The 22749-nt window shown below is 40.8% G+C and overlaps 1 protein-coding gene across 6 annotated transcripts in view; it reads left to right on the plus strand.

Annotated features, from left to right (window-relative positions):
* The window catches only part of MEGF11 (multiple EGF like domains 11), a 280329-nt gene that overhangs the window by 221686 nt on the left and 35894 nt on the right, over positions 1–22749 (plus strand). For all 6 annotated transcript variants that reach the window (XM_068696388.1, XM_068696389.1, XM_068696391.1 and 3 more), the window contains 4 exons: positions 5486–5606; positions 7176–7339; positions 7744–7846; positions 21148–21294. In XM_068696388.1, coding sequence (XP_068552489.1) covers positions 5486–5606; positions 7176–7339; positions 7744–7846; positions 21148–21294 — 535 coding nt within the window. The remainder of the gene's footprint in view (positions 1–5485; positions 5607–7175; positions 7340–7743; positions 7847–21147; positions 21295–22749) is intronic.

Genomic DNA, 22749 nt, shown 5'->3' on the forward strand with positions numbered 1-22749 from the left:
ATTTCATTTATTTATTAAATAATATTGGTTAAAGCGTTTATAATACTTTGAAAGATTATGTGATACAGCATTCAGGACTGTGAAGGGTTGTGTCTTTGGGTGAGTCATGAGCTTGTGACTTAAGAAGTGACATAAAATGTCACTTTTTGAACATAAGAAAGCTCTTTCCTGTCCTTTCTACCTCACTCCATCTTCTTCCATACAAAGGGCGAAGGGAAAAGGAGACTGAATAAGGTCATCAGTGGTTTCATTGTGCCATTTTAGATCTGTATCAGACTCTAGCACAGCTACATCATACCATGTTACAAAATGGGTAAAGGAGCATTTGTCAGTTCTTAGTAACACTGATTACCTGCAGACTGAAAGCCTGGCTTGTACAGGGCACAAGATCCGTCCCCAAACTTTTTTCTGCATTATATCATTAGCACCAATAATAGCATCTGCAGGGAGTAATTAGTAACACCCAGAGGGGAAAGGAATTCAGCCAGAGGACATCATTATGTCTGGGAAACTAAAGATGCTGTATCATAAGGTCATGAATAAATTGCTTGAGTTGAGGGTAGAGGAGATGACCAGAAAAAGTACAAAGTTTCCTACTGCTGCTAATACGCTTATGAAGAGCACGTTAATTTCCACCAGAACACCATTAGGGAAATTAGTTTGTTCTGCCAGTTTGTGCTGCTGGATACCATATGTTTACCTTGAGGGAATGTTTGTGGAGAACCACTTTGGGTTAATTGTAAATTTTACAATTAAATAAGTAAATATACAGAACTGTGTCAGTGATCTGCATCAGTGCCCAGACACCGTGTACCGGCACACTGGTGTGCCACATTCAGTGTGTACACATAAATATGTACTTTTACGTACTAAGTCCATACCAATCACCTTATCTGGACATGCAGACGTTAGCTACAAACAGCACTTGCACTTTTTCTTTCTGATCTGCTTATCGCTACATGCAAATGGCCCTGCACCATGCCCTTCTTCCCATTTCATGCCTGCACCGTGAGCACTCGGCTTGCCCTGCTGCTGGTGGCAGGTGCTGCACCTCCACTTCACCGGGCACAAAGAAAGGTGACGAGGGGGAAAGAGGGGAAATCAGATACCATGTTAAATATCTAAGGGCAGTTGGAGTCCCATTACAGATGACCAGAGGCTCAAGCACGTTGCCTTTCACTGCAGTCAGCCCCCCCAGCAATCTGCGCAGGAACAGGGGACGTGTGGCACCTCAGCAGGTTCAACCTCCAGAACACTGGAACCAACCCGTCACCGAGGTCTTTATCATGCAAACTTGATGCCAACTTCAATAACGCTCCCGTTAGTCTTCTGCATTGCAGAGGCCTTGAAAAATTGATTTTCTGTTTTGCCACTGACTTCAGTGGAACCAGCCTTTAGCACTCCAAGGCAAATATATTCCTGTAGGTTGTAGTTACTTCTGAAATTCTTAATTGAATGTCCTTAAATAGTCAAACTTTCAGAGAGGCCAGGCATAGCTGCAGACTTTGCTGGGTGTTTGTGACCGCTGCTGGGTTATTAACTCCTCTTACAGTCTGGGATTGCATTTTTTTTCCTTTTAAAATGTATTTCAGTGATTTAAAGGCCTGATAGGAGTAAATAAAAGTCTTTTTATTGAATGCAGACAGAGGATTTTAAAGGAAGTTGGCCCTTGTTTACAGCAGGAATGTATTTTTAACAGAAACAAGCAATCTAATACTTACTGTTAGGGCAACATTAATCCAGGGAAAACACTTTGTGAAGTGGCCAGAGCTTGTTAACACAGTTAACACCTAAGGCAGCAGTGTGTATTTAAGCTCTACTAATATTGTACAATAATAATTTTTGAGGAAGAAAATCTTCACCTCTGCCTGAACAGAAACAAGACGTATTATTGACTGCCATCCGGCAAGACGTATGCTCTGGCCCTCATGAGTCTATTAATATTTGATGCTGATGGATGCGAGCTGGCAGCCTGAGTTATTAATGGCGTTTGGTTCCTTGGGCCTCACCCTCAATACATAGGGGAGAATTAACAATAACAAGAATCGTGTGCCAAAACCTCTCCTGATGCTAGAAGGGTCTGTCATTTAGTTTCAGCACCAATTTGTTAATATTTCTGAAGTAATTAAAGCTATGAAAAGGTCATATAGGTGGTGGTAGCCACATTATTGGCACCATTCATTGTGATTTAAAGCTGAATTTTAGGGTCCCAGGGACCACAGAAGCCCACCTGGATCTTTGTAATGTTGGGGTAATCCTATCAGATGCAAATTTCAATCAAGAAAGGACTCACTCCTTTTAGCTTCTAAGCAGCCGTGCTGAGACATGGGACACCTTGTCTTTGGTTGTACGGAGGTGCCATCTCATGGATTTGGGCCCAGGAATGCAAAGAAGAGGGCAGGAACATGCTGCTTTACGCGAGGAGCTGGACATTTACTGCAACTGGCCCTGATCCAACACCTAGTGAAGAGAGTTTTTTCCACAGATTAGGTTTAGAGTCAGGCTTGACCCCTGAAATCAGGAGGTAATACAGGGAGTAGACGTCAGGGATATGTTTTGATAAACTGGGCACTCTAAGGGAAAATGTTGAAAGAAATGAAGCACTTCTGAAAGTCTGTGGTGTCCATATGGATCACTCTGACATGGAAAATAGAGATGTAAAATACCAAGTTATTTATAGCTAGATTTCTTAATATAGCTTTAACATTTTCAGGGTTATATGTTTGATTGAATTAGCTACTCCTTCCTATCATGTATACCACATCCAGACATTTCACTATTCTCATTAACCTCCTGATCTTAATAAAAAAAAAAAAGAATAATCAACATAAGAAGCACAGCTGTTGATTAATTTTACTAAATAGGATAGAAATAAAAAGTACCATATTGCAAGATTGAAGATTCAATGCACAACATTTAAAATCGGTTTAATAGAATGTATAACTCATTAACAACTGGATAGACATACACTGCAGCATTATTCACTTGGGCAGGTGGTGAGAGGGAGGTGGAATTTACATATCTTTAACAGTACCTGAATGCATTTAATTTCATAGGTCATTCTCCCCAATCAAGTTCAAAATGTTAATAACGGGGTGTGCATTTATAATTAATAAAATCTTAGAGCCAGTGCTATAGTTCAAGTGCATTTTCCTCTTATGTAATTAAGAAGTTAAGGATATTTGGCAGTTGTCACTCTGAGAGTTCTGAAGGTCTCGCTTGTCAAACCCAGAGACAGAAATCTCATTAAGCCAGTTAGTTTCTCCGGTAAGGTTTGTTGCAAGGTAAGGGCACGTAAGGTGTACAGCCAGAATGACTAACCTGGGCGTCCACAAAACAGAGTCTATTGCAGTAAATGCCAAACCTCAAAGGAGTTTTGAGTGAGGAAGACACATCCTGATGCTTAGCTTGTATATGGAACCTTTTCTTTGATGTACCCAAATTATTCTGCCTGTCTGACTGCCCTCTGTGCAGAGTGGGTGTAGAGAAAAAGAGTGAATCTGCACCAGCTTGTCATCACATGGCCAGGGCAAACCTTGCATCACACGAGCCAACTTGCAGTCACGGAGCCAGCTGAAGAGCTGGAAATCCTGGTTCTTCTTCTGTCCATGGCCCAGATGCTGTCTTAGTTCATCAGGTTCCCGAGGGAATATGTTAGCTCCGCATCACTCTGTTCTTCTTTCCTTTTCAAAGGAATTTTCCTTTACTTCTAGATCACCAGTTCAAATCCAGGTAAGGTCAGTTGTCATAGAAATTACAGCAGTACCAGCACTCCTGCGCTGTACTTGAAATGAGTTGGGAGTTTCGTTCACACAAGATACAGCTTTCTAGGTGGCACTAATTGGCTGTCTAATTGTCACACACAGGAGAAAGGCAGACGATTGATTAGGCGTGGAGACTGAATGCCCCTCTGCCATCCCGCTCAGCTGTGGGATCCTGTAGCTCATTCTGTAGGCATGCTGGCAGGGTAATGAGGGGCAGCGTGCTTGGATTTTCTGGCTGTCAAGACAGCACCTTTTACAGCCAGGCCTTTTCAGAGGAACTTGTTTTACTCCACCAAGGTCAAAGATAGCATCTTTTGCAAACACTGCTTTCACTCAAAACTCAGGGGCTTGTAGGATTTACTTCTAAGTGGTACCTATCTTAACCATTTCTCCCCCCTAAACCAAAGTTTTTACTATAAAATAGGAGGAGTCCTACTGGTGCTTGGCAGAACAACAGGCATATGAGGGTTTATGGTGCTCAAAATCTGGTCGTATTTCCTTTTACTGTCTCAGTGTCTGATACTGTGATATACAGGCTCCTGGAGGTACTCGCCATGGCATAGGGAAGCTGACATTTTGTGCATTTATCTCCTGATAAATGGATGCTCCTATCACACAGTGAAGCCTCTCACCTGCAAAAATACATTTTGACCAATATCTTTTCCCTTGAGCTATGATATAGGTCACACTGTGCAATGTAGTTACTATTTAACTTTGGAGTAGGATAGCTTTCTCTGACATAGGATTAAATTATTACAGTTTGACTCACTGAAGAAGTAAATTTAGGAGCTAATTTGTGATGTGAAAGTCAAGACTACACATAGAAGAAAACGGAGTAAAAATACCGTATATGTGCTAACATATGTCGACTAGACTGTGGGACTTACTGAATAGGCTTAAAGGGATCATGTTCACATTTTATCTTTTATCTCCCTTATTGCATCAGATGAACAACATTAGTAAGGAAAAGTGTCTTACAGCCACACAAGCTAATCGGTGCATAGTGTACCAACACTTACTGTTGAAGTATTGTATATTTCTGTAATATATAAGTATTTACCCTCCTTGTCCTAGCTTTCCCAACACCTAAAGGACGGCGTCAGGAAATAGGACAGAGACTGTCTGTTTCTGTGTTTTGCTCTTTGTGCCTCCTGTCTCTGTCGTACACATCACTCCTTGTTCAGCATTCTTCCCAAAGTCACCATCTCATGCAAATTAACTGAAAACAAATGCAGGTACCAGCTATGCATCAAGAAGGTCTAATGCACCTGTCATGCAGTTTGCCTCTCTGCCAGTCTGTGGAAGATGAGCACACAGGATATCCTTTAGCTTTTTAACAACCGTGTTCTTAGAATATATTTTCCAAGAAATGCAGAGCAATCTTTGCACAGTTTCAGACTGTATATTTTGTGATTAGTGTTTCGTAAGCGATGTTTTGCTTAATGATCTAACATCTGTTCTAGGAGGTTTGTTTTTGTAACTTACACACCTCCTGCTGAATGAACGCCAGAAACTTGTCCCTTTCCTCCAAGTCAATCAAAGCACTAATTGCATCATAATCACGGGAAGCAGCAGTGACTGCTCGAGAGCTGAAGACTCAGCAATCAACTCATAACACTCTGCTCACTGTTTTGAAGGAGAAAGCCTCCCTGTGCAGAGATGGGAATTTCCTGCAATTCAGATTTCTTTAGCTGACTCTGTCTTTTTTTTTTGGTTTGCAGGGAGATGACTGCACCATTACCTGCATGGAAGGAACCTATGGTACCAATTGCTCATCAGTTTGTAATTGCAAAAATGATGGCACATGTTCCCCCGTGGACGGTCTATGCATTTGCAAAGAAGGTAAACAAAATTCAGATTTAACAGTCGTCTACAATTTGGCATCAAGGCTGCTCCCCTTTTAACGTGCCACAGCTGTGCAGTCTGTAACTCCACTATCTATTTGTGCCTGTTGGTAATTCAACTGTCTGCCCAAGTATCAAAACTCAACAGGGGCTTGACTATATGTTTTGTCTTTGCCCTGAACAGGGGCCAGACTTAACCACTGTGCTGCAAGAATAGGCCATGGAACGAAGTGTGCTTGCAGAGCCACAGCTCCATTCTAAAAGAAATATGAAACAAACCCCAAACTGGGCTTTTGGGGTGTGTTGTTTTTTTTTTTTTCTTTTTCTTTTTTCTATCCCTCTAATGCCCCATTTCTCCAGGACTCAACAGCGCCATTTCTCCCTCCCATGCCTGGAGTAACACAGCTGGGCAAAGGAGCAGAGACAGCCTCCTGCTCAGCTTTCCTTTAGCCCGTTGTGTTGTCAGTGGGGTGAGCCTGTCTTGTTGTCATCCTCTGGTGACAACTTACACTGTGACAACTCAGCCATGTACAGGTGTCCTCTGTCTCCTGAGTCAACATGGGGCTAGAGGATGTGGCTGTCCCTTGTCTGGAAAACAAGTCTTGCCTGCTCTGGAGATTCTCTACATGACTCACCTATTTTTGTCCTTCATATATGTACAGAATTCCCATATGTGCTTGGTAGTGAACATAACTCATGTACCCAGTAATCACTTGAGAAATCTTGTGCACTCCATAACATGATGTTTCTTATCTTCCCTGTGTAGTGGTGCCTTCCCCCAGAATACCAACATGAGTTATCTCTATATGGCATTAATAAGCCCTAAAACAGAAGTGAGGCAAATAACAATAAAATCTGGCATTTCAAACATGAGTTAATGAATCACTGTAGAACCCCATTTAATGAGGGTGTATAAATGGTGAGTTACTGCTCAACTCCATTACATGCAGCTGCATTGTAATGAAAGCCATTGTGCGGCTGGTAGTTAAGATTTGAGCCTTAATGGTTAGAAATGATGGCCTTGGTCTTTTTTCTGTGTGTGTAATAGCTTCTTTATATTAAAGATCCTTCTCAAAAAATATGAGGTAAGAAACAGGCAGCATCAAATAGCAAGTGTCTTATATTCAGCAGGTCTTCAGCAGATATTGCTGCACTCTCTTGCTGCCTGAGCAGTTCCCAGAGAGGAATCAGACACCTTAATGTGGCAAACAGCCAACACAGTGACACCTACACCACCCTTCTCCACATATAGATGCTGGCAGAGGAAGCTGATAGTTCATAATTAAAGGGCCAATCTTTGACCTCAAGATCAGTGTCTTTATTTACACCAAGATCAGGAGGAAACTGGTTCTAGAATCGAAGAGCTGCAGTTTGCACGCTGCCATTCGTGCTGTGCTGTGCAAGAAAAGGGCAGACCATTAGATCTGTCTAAAAAACATGCACGACACACTTTTGCAGGATGTTTTAACTCTCCTGAGGTAAATATTACAGCAGATAGCTGTAATCCAGCATTATTTTTTTTCTGTGAAAACATCCCAAACGCTATTTCTTTCATAACTTTCTTCAGGGTGGCAAGGAATGGATTGCTCTATTCCATGTTCGAGTGGAAGTTGGGGTCTTAACTGTAACCAGACATGCTATTGCACAAATGGAGCTGCCTGCAGGCCAGCTGATGGCTTTTGTCTCTGCTCACCTGGATGGCAAGGGGAGTACTGTGACCAGCCCTGTCCCGTAAGTATGACTGGGATGGTCTTGCATCCCCTTTTAAAGCATAGCCAGCATAGCTCTTTGAAACATACATTAGGTCAGTATCTCATTTTGTCCATGGATACCTGCAGGAAATCATGTATAAATAACAGATTGGATTTCTAGCAATCAAGTAGATATTTTCTGTTTTGCACTATATTCAATCAGAGCTATTGCAATGCTATCTGCATTTCCTTGAGCATCATTTTTTAAAGTGATCCCTCATTTGGTTCTATATAGAAATGTTAGGCACTGAGTTATTTCTATCTCCTCTGTATGTTAATTTTAAAAATGCGACTCAGCATTAGGAGGGACGTGATAGATGATATTGCACATTTTTGGACAAAAAACTGATTACTGAGAGACTTTTTTGTTTATATTTTTGGAAGGATGGAACATATGGTCTTAATTGCAGTGAACGTTGTGATTGTAGCCATGCAGATGGGTGCGATCCTGTCACCGGTTACTGCTGCTGTCTCGCTGGCTGGACAGGTAAAAATAGGAATTAACTATATAAAACTTGGGATTTGTTTATTTGTTTGTTTGTTTGTCTTTTGCTAATGCATCAGTTATAGTACTGGACTTCTGACTGCAAACTTTTAGATAATAGATTGAGACAAGATCAGCTGAACTTGCCCACATTTAAATCACTCATGCTGGTGACAAAAATTGGCATTCATTAAATTTGTATTCAAATTAGTTGAAGATAGCTCCAAACCTGCAGCCAGATGTTAGCCTTCTGTAAAAAGAATCCTCAGGAGGGATGCAGATCATCTGGTAATCCTGCAGTGTTTTTCTCCTTGAATGGCCCTTTCCATGGGGGTGCAGCTGTGCCACAGTGAATCCTCTGGCCATCATACGTGGGGATGCAGGTACATGTCTTCTGGATGCTGAGAGTCATTACAGCTGCTCCATCATACAAAACCAGGTTTGTCACAAACTGCTGTCTTTATGTTCTTCCATTTTCCCATGCTTCTTATCCCACGGAAGGATGGTTATGGAGAGCAGATTAGTGCTGGTTTGACAAAGAGCTCTCATGATTACACAGATGCCAAGAGAAATATTCAGTGAAGTCTGAAAGTCTGGGCTGGAGATCTCAGTGCGATCAGACCTGCACTTGACTCCATACTGATATGTCTTTTTGCCAGCTTTTGACAGCTAACATAACAGCACTGGAGGACAAGTTATTGACCCAACCAGTATTTCACACTTAGCTGCCTAAAATACTGGTTAATCTCCCTCAGCTCTCTGTAGAGGCCCTGGAGGGAAATTAGCTTATATTCTTGCCTATATCTGCAGAGATACCAGCAGCACTGACAATCAAAATGTATTGGTATTAACAGCAATTCACTTAGAAAATGTAATTGTTTTTCAAACTAGTACAAGTTGAAAGATGCACATAGAAAGGCACTCTGATCAGGCAGCTGACATTGGGGATACTGTTACCTTAACCCTTCATTTATGCCTTAAAATAATACATGCCTTGTATTTCTAATGAAGAGAACATCACTGCAGCCCAGCTCTTAGAAGCATGAAGCAAAAGCAGTAAAATTATATCTTATACTGTATGGAAAACATCATTTTAGAATTAAATAAAATGCAAAAATAAGAATGTATACAAACATTACTTACATCAGAGTTATTTTACAAAGGTATTGGGCATGCATCCCTGAAAAGTGTTTTTTCCCGCATGAGAATCCATTTCATAAGCTCACTACTACCCACTCTGGCTTGTGTTCTTCACTCACTGGACTGCATTCATCACTCTTTGAGTCTCTTTACCATCAATATATCCATCCATCAAGCTTTAAAACTCCACTGTGCATTATTGATGCCCATCAGAAGAACAGTTGATAGGTTTTCCTGTAGTCATTGTGAGTTTTTTTCAAGGGACAAAATGGTTTTTAAAAGTACAGTAAATTAATATATATATATATATTTACTCTAAAGGCTTATTACACATCTTCCTGTATGTAGCATTTCAGATGAAAGTGCTTTACAGACTTTACACTTTACAGACTGAAGGCATAGCTTTTTCTCAAAGTTATTTGAAACAAATACTCTGTACTTTCAGAAGCACATGCACGTCTGTAAATGTACATCAAGTGCAGATATAAATTACTGCAACTAAAAGTAAGAATAATTTTTGTGATATCTCCCTCTTTTTAATTTCTGTATTGGGTAAGGTAAATGTACGGTAACTTGCAGGACACTTGGTGCAAATTAAGGTCTTTGTTCTTCAATATGTCTCTGCAGTTCTGGAACTCCTTTCTCCAGGATCACATTTCTGGGAGAAAAATATTATATTAGTATTTGAGACCAGGCTTGAGTTGAGATGTTGACAGGACCATGTAAGGTGTGCACTGGAAATGCTGATAGACAGACAGAGCCAACATGTGTTTTGTCAATTCTGCTCTCAGTGTTTTTTCCACTTGGCTTAGCACCAGACACAAGGATAAATTCTGCTCATACTAGTTTGAAAGTATGTAATTTAAGAAACTCTTCAGCTAGATAATTATATTTTCATATTAAGGAGTATGGCATCGGTAGAAGATTAATCTTATCTCTAGTTGTTGTGAACTGGGCCATGATGTGTATTGCAGTGCATTTTATAAATATGATGTGATAAATAATTCAGGCTTAAATTTGTGCTTTCTGAGTTTGGTACTAATTAGGCATGGCCTGAAAAAGATCAGAAAAGTTCAGGATCGTGGAACATCTGAAGGTTTTCCTACCCACTCACACCAGACAGAGAATTCACGAGGTTTTCTGATCCTAACAGCCACAAAACTTCATCTGAAACAGCATATTCTGTATGTTCATCCCACATGTGGGACTCCCCGCCTTGATGTCAGTGTTCTGTGTAGAGATCAAGGGGAAGATTGAGCCCATTTTCTTTAAAGTAGTTTTCAAGATGTTACTGATATAAACCTTCAGAAACTGATAGACAGCAGGAGCATGGAGGAAGACTGGGAAAAGAAGAAAAAAGGTACGGAAAGAGTAGCATACAATATAAGTTAATAGCAGTCTACCATCCTTTTATTATGTTGTGACTGCCACCAATCAAGAGTCTTTTATTCAGGGCGATGCTCTCCCACCTTTCCATGTGTACCAGCTGAGAAAAGGTAATTTTCTGGAGTGGAGCAAACTTGGCAGAGGAGAAGATGATGAAGAGAATCGCACGTATCAGCCAGGAGATTACAAAGCTGTACAGACCAGCTGTATGCATGAATAAGCACACTGGCAACAAGCTGCTTAGACATGCATATACGGTTTCCTTTAGGTTCAGTGGGGAATTGCACATGTGCAGCCAAAGGCAGAAGTTAGACCCTGAGACAGATCAGATCTGAAGATGATTGCACCCTGATGTTATAGCTGAAAATTACCCAACCAGGTACACAGGCACATTGTGTCACCAACAGCTTTGTAGATAGCAGGAAAACTGTAACCTTTTTACTTAAAAGACCAAAGCCACATTGGCAAAAGGCTCTCACATGGTACAAGTACAGTGAGACTTGTTCACATGTGGGCCGAAATCAGATCTGACCTGCTGACACAATGTGAAGCTGGCTTTGAATCCATATGAAGAAAATGTCAGTTGCAGATAGAAATAAGGTCCTAGCCTTGTACTGAATGGAGTTCTTGAGCTTGCACATGCTTAACATATAAATAGTATCCTTGAAATTAAAAGATGTCTTCATGTCTACTGCCAGGTTAAAAAGGAAAAGCGTAGCCGCCAGCAGGATCGAGCCTTGTCTGATTAGACTGATTGCTTTCTAAAGATTAACAAGGGTCTCTCCACCCCGGATCTGCTATGCATTTTAGATACATATCGCTTTTGTGCTTGCAGCTGTGTATGTCTGTGTGTACGTGTGCGCACAGATACCTTACAGCTACCAGTCGTTTGCGAGAGAGGTGCTATTTTGTGTACATTCAGGTTAAAATGAAAATGCTTGAAAATGGAGTGCTTCGGTGCTAATTGCATTTGCTTAATTAGGGATCTCGCTCACACTGTATCCTCGGAGAGAATGCAAGTGCAGAAAAACTGCATGGTGGAGCGTTTCCTGGAAGTCCTTTGGAAGCAAACAGGTCGTAGGGAAGCAGGCTTGAGCCTCATCTCGCCCAGGTGAAACTCCTCCCCTGGATGCTCATAGACTCAAATTTCAGCCAGGCTCCTCTCACTTAATAAATGACCTGAAACTGGACAGAAGAGGCCCATCTACTTGGGTAGCCTTGCTCTGGAAGCAGTGCTGCAGCTAAGCCAGCTGGGTTTTGCAAGCCACACTGCAAACCCCAGCAGCCCAGCACTCATTCCTCGAGGTGGCTGCTGACTGCGTGTTTCTTACCAGAAATGGCATCCTTACAGATGCTGGAACCAATACTACTCTATAGCCTTTAGTTGGTTCACTCAGTACAGCCCCCCATAGCTGAATTGTTCGTAGCTGCTGCTCTGTCTTTTACTTTCTGGAGGTGCTCGCTTTGTGCCTGACCTGGGCCAAGTTTGCAGGACTCTCTGGAAAGCCAGAGGCAGCTGCTGCTCATCCTGACTCTAAGACCCATGTCCATTCGTTTTCACAGTCAGACATCCTGCCTGCAAACAGATTACAGAAAGAGAAGCCACAGGCCTGGCTGATACTCACAGCGAGCCCATTGCCTCCCTGTAACGAGTCAATGTGCTTCATGTTAATTGTGGCAGTGTGTATTTTGTTAACCTTTTAGATATTACAGTGGGATTAAACAGAAAGTGGTCTACAGGGGGATATATTCCATTCCTGTAAATGTTAAGGTCAGTTAAAATCCTGTTTATCTGAATTCCTTTAATCTGAAATGCTGTCTTATCGGAATCTTGGTTGTGTCTTTTGTTTTTTGTATAGCTGTCTGCTTTCTGTAGAACGCTGTCGTTGTGATGCTATCTCAATTATCGCACTGAACTGCTAAACTCAGTAGCTTTTCTGAACATCCAAAGCCAAAGTTTATTCAGTAGGTTTCAACGTCCCCAGATGCATGAGGAAAATAAGACAATATTGTAGAGGTAAGATGGAAAGTAAAGGCGTATGCATCCCATAGATGATTATAAAAAAAACCTTCATAAGTTAAATCCTTAGTTAATCAGAATGGCAACTACAAGTATGAAAATTGTATGTGGTGGTAGAGGAAGAACCATTTTGTCACTGTTTTGGTACTTTTCACCTTCAGACTTCGTTCATGTCTTGTGAGAGCAGCCTCCCTCTTTGCCGCAACATACACAAAGTCAAAATATCTATTTCACTGTCCTTTACAACCTCTGTAACTTCCATACGTTGCCAGCAACACAAACCCTAATTGTCTCTTATCATGTCCAGAAATACTGTACAGTAGTTGTGGTAGTCTCAGGTTGTAGGGACTTCCACGTGTGATTGTATAAGCGAGTTAATGGGGTCAGGAAATGTAGGCTGGTCACAGATAAGGTGAGCTTTGAGGAATGAGACTTCACATTTGAGAGAATTTGCAGGCTGCGAGTGACATCTGCACTGTCACTCAAACACAGAAGCATGTTTCTTCCCTCCCGTGGACACATTAATTCAGGAAAACTGATAAGCCTTTTTCTCAAGGGAAGGCCTTTTTGAATTTTAAAGAAACACTGACCACTTTGACGGTGAGCTCTAAGGTATTTTTAACTTCACTCTTCCTGAGTTCTTTGCAAGAAGGTGATCTTTCAAGAAAAAAAATAACTTTCCATTTAGCTTTCCATAAAATATATATATTTTTATTTTTATTTTAATATGACTTTCCTCGGTTGCAGCAGTATTTAGTTTACAATTTTAGAACCAGATCCTCTTCACAGCTGTACTAGTCTGAAGCCAAAATAAGTCTATTGTCTTTAATAGATCTACTCCAGTGTATACTCCTATAATTGGCAGCTGACTTTTCTGCACATCTTTAAAAGTAGAAAAAATCTAGGACTTATTTTTATGTACCTGCAGGTTTATGGTTGACCAGGTCCGTGGTATGTCGGAGCTCATAATGCTGTGGGTTGGCTTTGTTTTTTAAACAGACTGTTTCATGCTCTCTGGAGTTGTAATACTAAGCCCAAAATACCAAAATGGAGCTATAGTAAGTTCCTATTAAACATGCATTTTCTAGATGTCTAATCCCATTATCTAAACCATATTTTGCACTTATCACTTCTGGCAGTCTTATCCCAGATTTTTAAATTAATAATTTATTTCTGTGATTATCCTGTATCCTTACATTAGCTTTAAGCAGACAGAAAAACTAGAAATGTTAAGAGTCAGTCTAAAATGATGCATTTTAGTCTCTCTTCTGGCCTCTGCCTTTCAAAAGGGAAAATCTTTTCCATATGAAAAGGTATACTTACTCCATGGGTTTGACAAGTGTCCTTTAGCCTATGAATGTAACATAAGCTTATTAGAAATTAGCTTTAATTTTTCATTGACTTAATTTCAAGTGAGTTGATAAGATTTTTATGTCAGGCTGTGCTTAAAAATTCTCTCTTTGACAGGAACCTTTAAGTATGGTTCCTGCTGATATAGGGCTAATTTTCAAAAATATGAATTATGAAGTTATATCAAAGACATCATTGATGTCCTGACATTAATTATGTCTGTGCTTTCCTTGGCAGATATCTAGGAGGCTCCAGATTCTCATCTAAGGGGGGGTTTAGCTGTGTTTGTCCTGTGCCAGTTTTAGTATATATTTCACCTTTCATGAAATCCATTGGATTTTTGCCACTCATTCAGTGGGAGTTGGATCAGACCCTTAGACTATAATTAGAATCTGCAGTAAGCCTTCTGCTAAACATAAGCATGCATGCAAATGATTGCAGTATTTGTCTTATAAATACAGAAGAGATACGAGTTCACTTATCTTCGTATTTATTTTTGGTTTTATTTTCACTTATTAAAGGACAGCTTTTAAAATTGTATGAAAAGATATAGCTTGGATGGCATCCTGGATTATGCTAATTTAATGGGTTCTGAAAAATGAAATTTGATGCTAGAGATATTCGACTATTTTCCATGTTAGTATGGAGGCATTCTATATATAAGCTTGGCTGTGTGTACAATACGTTCACCTATAAATAAATGTGGGCGAGAAGCAGTGAAAAAATTATTTGTGAACATTTCAGCAGACTAAATACCGAATGCTACCATGCAGTGTGTGAAGGAAGAAAAGGGAAAGATAATTCAATAAACAGCCAGCGAGTTGAAATGTTGTATATATATGTTACTGGTGAAAAGTGTTCTCAGTGACAAATGTTGTAAATATCTTCCTTCCCCTTCTGCACAAAGCAGAAAAGGTTGAATTTCACTCAGTGTTATTAAACACCAAAGTCTTGCACATGTTCTGTTGTACAACAGCTCTTGCTAAGCTGCATCCTTACCTCGTGGCTCAAGGGCTGGAACATTTAAAAGTCAGGAAAACAATAAATTTTTTCCCACTTACAGATTCCTCTCTCCTTTTTACCTGCTGATGGTCTGCTTGGATCTTGCCCAGGTTCCTGTTCCTTCCTGGCCTGAAATCATGTCCAGAGTTTGAGAATTAATAGGAAGGAAGCATCCTAAAGATGAAGGAAGACTGAGTAGGGCCTGACTCCTGTTGGTACTGTTTCCTCCAGGATCTACCCTTTGTTAGCAGCAACTTTTCCTCCTGCAGTAGTACACCCTGGGGAATATCCTGTAGCAAAGGGAACCAGATGATCCTTAATTTTAGCAAACATTTTGACTTACTCAATTTTTTGCGAGGTAGGTCTCTTGCCTCAAAAGCTTTTATTGCATAAATTCCCAGAGTTGGATGATTCATATCTGGAGTTTTCTCTAGATAATTAAAAATAGGGGTAGGATTAGTGCTCCACAGAGGTGCATTAGGCTGTAAGTATATTACTTTCAGAAAAACACTTACATTAATGGGTGCATAAATCGCCTATGCAATGATGAGAAAAGAGACAATTTAGAATATTTCACTGACTGCAGGGAAAGGCTTATTCTTCATTATTTAGGACCAGATTGTCGAGCTTTCATTTAGACTGATGGGCTGTTGCACACAGGAGTTGCCCCACTGAAGCTCACCAGTGAACAATGCTTAGCAAGGTAAATAAGGGCTCCACAGCTTCAATCTGAAAAAATAAAAATAAAAAATTTACAGTTAGAAAAGCATTTTAAGAACACCACAAAAGTTCATAGATGATGTTGCTGCTGTTATCTCTGTTGAATAGTTTCACTATATAAAAACAAAAATAGCTTGTTTGCAGACTGGATGAGCAGCCATCAATTCTTAATGTTTCCATTTAATTTTATGGGAGATCCCTTTATGTTTTCTTCTATCTGCTACCGTCCCCAAACAGATTTTCTAGTTCTTCAGCATCCTTAAAGCTGAGTTGTCATGAATCGTGCTGTGGGGTTTGCCTCAGGTAGGAATATATATCACAACGCAAAAAAAATGATAGAAGAGCATCAAGGATTCTTTATGAACTCTTGTACATACGCTATCATAACACCTTCTGAACAGCTGATCCAAAGCTAATCAGACATTTATTTCTTACGTCCTTATTGAATTTTCCTTTACTTTTTATAGACTGAAGCAGCAAAGGATTCACTTATGAAAGCATGCTGATCTAATCTCAAATACAAAGCTGATTTAAATGGAATTTATAGATGAAACATAAACGTAACAGCAATAAGAGTACTGGGGAAAGAGAAGAGAATGAGGTTAAACAAAAGGTGAACACATGAATATAGAAATCAGCATCAGAAATAAAGGCACAAATTAGGAGGCCAAGGTGAGACTTGCAGGGTACCTCAGTGGATTCTGGCTCTGGAATGACAGCCGTGTGCCTGGGACCCTGCAGGGCTCGTATGCAAGAGGTGGCACAGCCACCAAAGGGGTCTCTGTGGGTGGCACTGACCTGCACAATGGAGAGGGGAGGGTCTGCGTTGCGTGAAGGAGCAGTCAGCTCTTGAGATCCCATTCAGAGATGCATTCCCAGACCTCTTCCAGTACGATCAAGTGCTTACTGCCCTGCTTTCAGCGACTGCCTCTCTGAAATGGCCTTGCCATTACAATCGCAGCGATAATCGTGAGGCTACTTTCTGCTATTGAAGCTGTGTTGCTGCTGTTTTGGTTGTGCCGCCGTGTGCTGTGTCAACAGGCAGTCAAACCTCCGTTAAGAGTTAGTGGTGCCAGAGACAAAAGCTACCAGGCATTCCAGATCAATGCCAAGCGTGACTCACCAAACTTGAGGCTTCCACAGCATTGCCTGCCTAAATCCAATGCCTGTTTGTGCATAAAAAGCAGTTCTTTCCAGAGCTATTCAAATGCCAGAGATAAGAGTTTATTATGACTTCATGTCATGTTGAAAGACAGGTGGAGGAGAGCACAATGTTTGTGTTGGATTCAAATGTCTGCTGAAATCATTCCTGTCATTGCTAATTGATGTTGCATCTGTCTTTAGATTGTGATTATTGAGGAAAAAAAAAAAAGCTGAAGTTCTTATTCAGAGAAATAATTACAGTTGTACACTAGTAGATACAAAATTAAAGTACGTGGGGGGGATGGGACCAACATCCTATAATTTATCAAATTCCCGCATCCCTGGAAAATAATTAGATGCTGGGCAACACGAAGGCCCTGCTGCAGAGGCTACTGTCAAGGGATAGCACTGGTCAAAAATAGGCCACAAGTTCTCATTTGTTCCTTCCATTTTTGCTCTTCTATTGTGTTTAGAGTATTAGTTTCCAACTATCTAGAGACAAAGCAGACAAACAATGGCAGACTTTATTAAGAGCTGGAGACATAATCCCCAAGCCTGCGTGCAATTGCACAAATAAACTGGAGAGAGAAGAAAGGGAATTCTGCTTCTATCTGGCTTTCCGGAATTTCACCCTCCAAAGTCCTTCAGTGTGATATAGTTACAGACAGCACTAAATCTGCATTACTTTGACAAACTTTCATTGAAGCTATTTAAGATTATTAATGGAAGCAGTATGTGAAGCAGCTCGTCTACAGATGCCTTATATCCTCGCTGTATAGCTGTCAGCTTTTTTTTCCTTTTTCTTTTTCTTTTTCTTTTTCTTGCTCCTCTGCATGCTGGCTGTGTGGAGGCTAGGTGAAGCTTTCACAGTCCTGCTTGTGTATTTGAATACAAAGAACCACACTTCTTCTGGTGAACATTTGTACTGTTCCATGTAAGCCAGGCACAAATTTTTATCACGTCAAGTCACGGGACACAGACACCTCCAGCCACTTTGAGTTGGAAGATCACTGCTCAACCCACCTGCTTCTCCCCTGGAAGGTCTGCACCAAAGATCTGCAAAATAATCCTGATGTCCCAGAGAGCATCTGCTTTACCTCTTGGTAGTAAACTATCCTGAATGAGCCCGTAAGGGGAAGCAGCTTGGAACAGCTCTCTACGTAGTTGTTCCTTAAAAGAGTGCAGTCGTGATTGCTCTGGTGGGTAAAGGTCATGTTTTTCACAGCACACACAACAGCAATTCAGGCACTTTTTAGCTTTCCCTGCCCATTGTGCATGCAAAGGAAGAAGGTATGGAGGTGGGAGTGAATTCTGGGTACAGAACAGTCAAAAGGATGGCAGAGGAAATCCTACTTGGGAGCAGCCAGTGCTTGCAATACCCCAAATCCACCCTGGGACATGGAGATTTTGGGGTTCCTGTTTCACAGGCTGGATTAAAAGACATAGCAGATTCCGGTCTTACCTTGGCTCTGGCTTACTGCATGATGTCCTCTGCCCATGTTCAGTGCATAACTATAATTTTTGTAAGTTATGTGAATTTCACTTACATTTCACTCCCAGAACATTGTTTAAGGAGGTCTTGGAAGTGTAATTTCATGCTAGTATCTGCAATTGTGAACTACAGCCTCAGGCAGTAAGATGATTTCTTGGTATCTAGGCAATAGAGTTTATGTATAGAACTGCTTCCTGCAGCTTCAAGGACTTATTCTTCTGGTAGTTGTCTTTCTAATTTCTACATCATGCTTGTCAAACAAAGAATTTGTTCATGAGTTAGGAATCCATAGTTATAACATGAGATGATACTGAGATGTGTCAACTTCAGCTTTTTTTTTATATTTCTGGAAATTGAAAACTAATTGCTTATCAGAAATGTTCATCAGCAAGTTCCTAAGCAAAGGTTAAAGTTTTACATTAAGGAGGCTTTCTGCTTCACTGACTCCGATTGTAAAGTAGCTGGGAGGGATGGACTCCCCCTTCATACGCTGTCAAGTTAGGGAATTGTAAAATTAAGGTGCTTTTTTTTAGCACAATTCCATAAGACGTGCATGTCCAGATGCAATTTTAACTTCTCATTTACATTTGCAATTCAATGTGAGAAGGAGCCTCCAAAAAATGAAGTCTTCCATGAGAACTGGAGTAATAGAAAGTAATAAAAATTGACTGCGGCACCTTCTCAGTTGTCTTCTGAAAAATAATAAATAAATAAGTGCTGTAGCAGGTATCAGTGTCTTCTAGAAGGTTTCCGTTTTCCCCCTTTACATTTCATTACAACAATCGGCTTCACAATGACTCATTGCCTTCGTTAGGAGCGGGAAGACATCCCTCATTATTCATTACGAAAGGAAGGACTTTGCTGCTGCAAAGAACAGTCGTGGCATTCTAATTCAGCTACCTTTCAAGAGAAGGAAGTCAATGTCATTCTTCCCCAAACTTTGCTGAAAGAGACAAGAAATAATGCTGTTTAATTGTCTCCATTTATAAATAGCCCATTCACAATAAGAACTGTATTTTCAATTCTGTAGTCAGGAGGAAAAGATACACATTTTTCTGCATTTGTGTCAGAATTTAATTTCTGGGAGCTTCTGGTGAGACTTGAAAAACTATAAATGATCATATACATATGCATAAATGAAATGCATTTATTTATTTACCATTTATTGTATTACTTTTTAATTACAGAGTACAGTAGATTTATTGCATAGGTGTGCAGGCAAAGTGTTGACTGCTAAAGCAATCCAAGGATAGATTTGATTTCAAAGGGGAGTAAGGAGGGCTGTAATGAAATTACTGTTTTTCTTGATTTTACTTCTACAGATATTCTTTGTCTCTTTTTGCCCCCTTTTAGTTCAGACGTATTTAAATATTAAGTGATTGAGCTTGTATTATGTTTTTACTGTATTTTAATGTGTTTTTTATTAAGTTTTACAGTACAGACCAGGCCTCTTTATAAATAAAGCTATGAATGTGTATCACTAAAAATCCCATTTCAAACTGTACTTTTGCCAGGCTTGGTTAAGATTTTCTAGGAAGGGACATCATAATTGTGTGATTAATCTTCAGAAAAGGGAAATTTTAGCTCTGCAGTATTTCTTACTGTATTAGCTTCAGAGATTTATAAAACCAACTTGAAACTGCACTGTAAGTGTGTTTATAATGACTTCTAGCTGATTTAATAATCCTCAAAGTTTGGTGACCGTACAGATCACAGCTTCAGAAATACAGTCCATTACCTGTAGCGTCCAGATGAAGTTATCAGAGGTGTAGGAAATTACTTGGGATTGTATTTCTCCTTGGCAATGCACTAATCCAGCCTCTGGCTGGGGCTCTTCGAGCCCTTGTCTGCATTTATCCCATTATGCAGTGGGGACATGTGCATGGATGATAAAGAACATCTCCATGTTGCAAGTCTAGCTAGGGCAAGCGTATGCCATCAAATCTTGGTGGAGCAGTTGTAAGGCACCCTGTGTGGTAATGTTGTTAGGAAAATTTTCCAGCCAGCCTGTGATTCTTTTTTTCTGTTGTTATCAGCATCTCAGTGTGCTCCCGCTAATGCCACTCCCTGCAGCTGGCAGTGCTTAATGTCTCTCTTAGCTCGTGATCCTGCAAACCTTTTTCAATCCAAGGAGCCCTTGATCATGCAAATAGCTCTGCTAATTGCAGATATTGGTGCTGCCTTATCCCAGTGGAGTTAGAATCTCTTGAAGAAGTAGTGGTGTGCAGGATCAAATCCTCAGCTTGCCTTTATACGTGACAAGCCATGGCACGGGCTTGTTTTTAAAAGTCACCAGTTAAAACAAAACCAGTTGACACAATGCCAGAAGCCTCACATTAAGCTTTCTGGCTGTGTGTTTCTTCCCGTGTTTCCAAGCTTTGCCTTTCATAATAACAAATACCAAACAACAACCCTGGGAATCCCTGGGAGCTGGATTGGCAGGTCTCAGTCTCCATTTAACATGCAGATGATCAGCCTATGGCCACATATGGCCGCTTGCTAGATCAGAATTCGGTTCATTAACACAGAACTCAGAGCCCTGGGTGGATGTGGAGCATGTGCACAATAACCCAGAGCCCTGTGCCGTAAGCCAGGAAGTGAGCAAGGCACAACGTAGAGCTGAATTTGTACAAGTTCAAGAATCCAAATACTAGACTTTTTTTTTTTCAGAGCCCTGATTTTTTTTTTCCCAGTCTTCCAGTTCACAACAAAGTAATCAGATTTCAATCAACTGCATATTTCCAGGCCAGTTATTTGAGATCCTTTGCGACTTTAAAGCAATTCCTGACCTTCATCTCTTGGATGACATGCAGAGCTTCATGAAATGGTGCTAAGGACTGCACAGGGGCCCACTGACACCTACAGAATTCACTTCTTTAGCATTTTCTTAATTTTCACTTTAATAAGCAGATAAAAGAATAGCTATTTCTTTTTCAGATTCCCTTGTTTGCTCTGTGATGTACTGTGAGGTGTCAATCCACCCATACATTTCTTTGATCTATGAGCAGAGTAAGCTGTGTGAAACCTAATGTGCACCTTTCTGTTCTCTAGGCATCCACTGTGACAATATCTGCAGCCAGGGCCGCTGGGGACCAAACTGCTCCATCTCCTGTAACTGTGAGAACGGGGGATCCTGCTCCCCAGAGGACGGCACCTGTGACTGTGCACCCGGATACAGAGGACCCTTGTGCCAGAGAAGTAAGATTTTCCATAGATGTGTTGGAGGATGCAAAGCAGATAGATAACGCTGTTTTTGTGGCACTGGAGATACAGAGCCACAGGTTTCTGAGCTGCTTTAGCTCATGACTTGCTCAGGGTAAAAGCCAAAAAACATCTTCTCAACCAAGAAGTCAAGGCTCTGCTGTTCAGAGTGTTGCCTTCTGTTTCTTTTGGCCTTCCACAGTACTCAGAGGTCACAGGTGACCTCAAAGAAGGAGCAACAATTTTGCATACCAAACTTGGCAAGATTTGTGCAAGATCTGGTTTACAGTTGTGTCACAGTAAACTGTAGGATACCTGCTAAGTAGAGTCAGCTCTGGCCCATCACATGATGACAAGGAGATGAGTATTGGCTATCAAAATAACAAGGCAATGTTTTCTTATATGCCAGAAAAAGGAACACAGCAGCCTGAAATAGCTCCCGTCTGATGCTCTGCTGCTACATATTAAAATGTGTCAAGGAGATAAAAATCCTCTCATTTGCTTTATCTGGGAAGCTGCATTTGCCCCTGAGGGACCCTTATTCACTGATCCAAACCAATGCAACCTTCTTCCTATGCAAACAAGAAATGAATTTGTCTTTCTTTTTTGCAGCAGCCCTTGTTCTTCCTGTAAGACATTCTCCATGCCCAGTTCATATATCCCTACTGATTTCACCAGTTACACTTGACACTAGCACACACTCATCTCTAAAAATAATTTGTAGCTGACAGTTTTTATTTAAAGCCATTATTATGCTGACCTCTAGCACTGCTGTAGTTAATGGCCTATAAGCATTTCCATTATAAACCCCAATTTCCAGGTGCTTCAGCATATCTGTATAGCGGTAAAACCTCTCTCCAAGGCTGAAATGTGGTGCTCAGAGCTTCTGGGAATTGTGGAAGAAATTGTTTTACAAATTTGAAACCCTAAGAGTACAAAACCTCCAGAAGTTAATAGTTTCTGGCCTTTCTGAGATGAAAAAAACAGCTTAGTTTTATCAGCTCATGGCATGTAGTCTACAAGAGACAAACCATGTCCCCAGCTTGCAACTCCAGTAATCAGGCTGTTCCCAGAGGACATTTGCTAAGAACTTAATGAAGAGAAATTCTCCTTCCCTCTGGGGTGACAGCAGAGGGGTTCTCTGGATGCTTCTGCTCTCTGCATTGCCGAAATGCCCATCTGTGAAGATACAGCCAGGGAATTCAGCTTGTTCCCACCTTGTCTGCTGCATTTAGACTCAAGACTACCTCGTGAAGAGGACATCTCTGTAGGCGAAGGTAGCTTTAGATTGCTAATTTTACTCTCAGAATCATTCCCGTTTCCCTCTTGGAAACTGATTTAGAAGCAGAACTCAGCCCATAAAGGGCAGTACTGAAGATGACACCCCTCCAGCTTGTTCTGTCTGTGTAATCAGGATTACATGAGACACCAGGATGGTTTACTGCTCTTAGA

The sequence above is a fragment of the Anas acuta genome, chromosome 12 (assembly GCF_963932015.1).
Source record: "Anas acuta chromosome 12, bAnaAcu1.1, whole genome shotgun sequence".
Taxonomy (NCBI): Eukaryota; Metazoa; Chordata; class Aves; order Anseriformes; family Anatidae; genus Anas; species Anas acuta.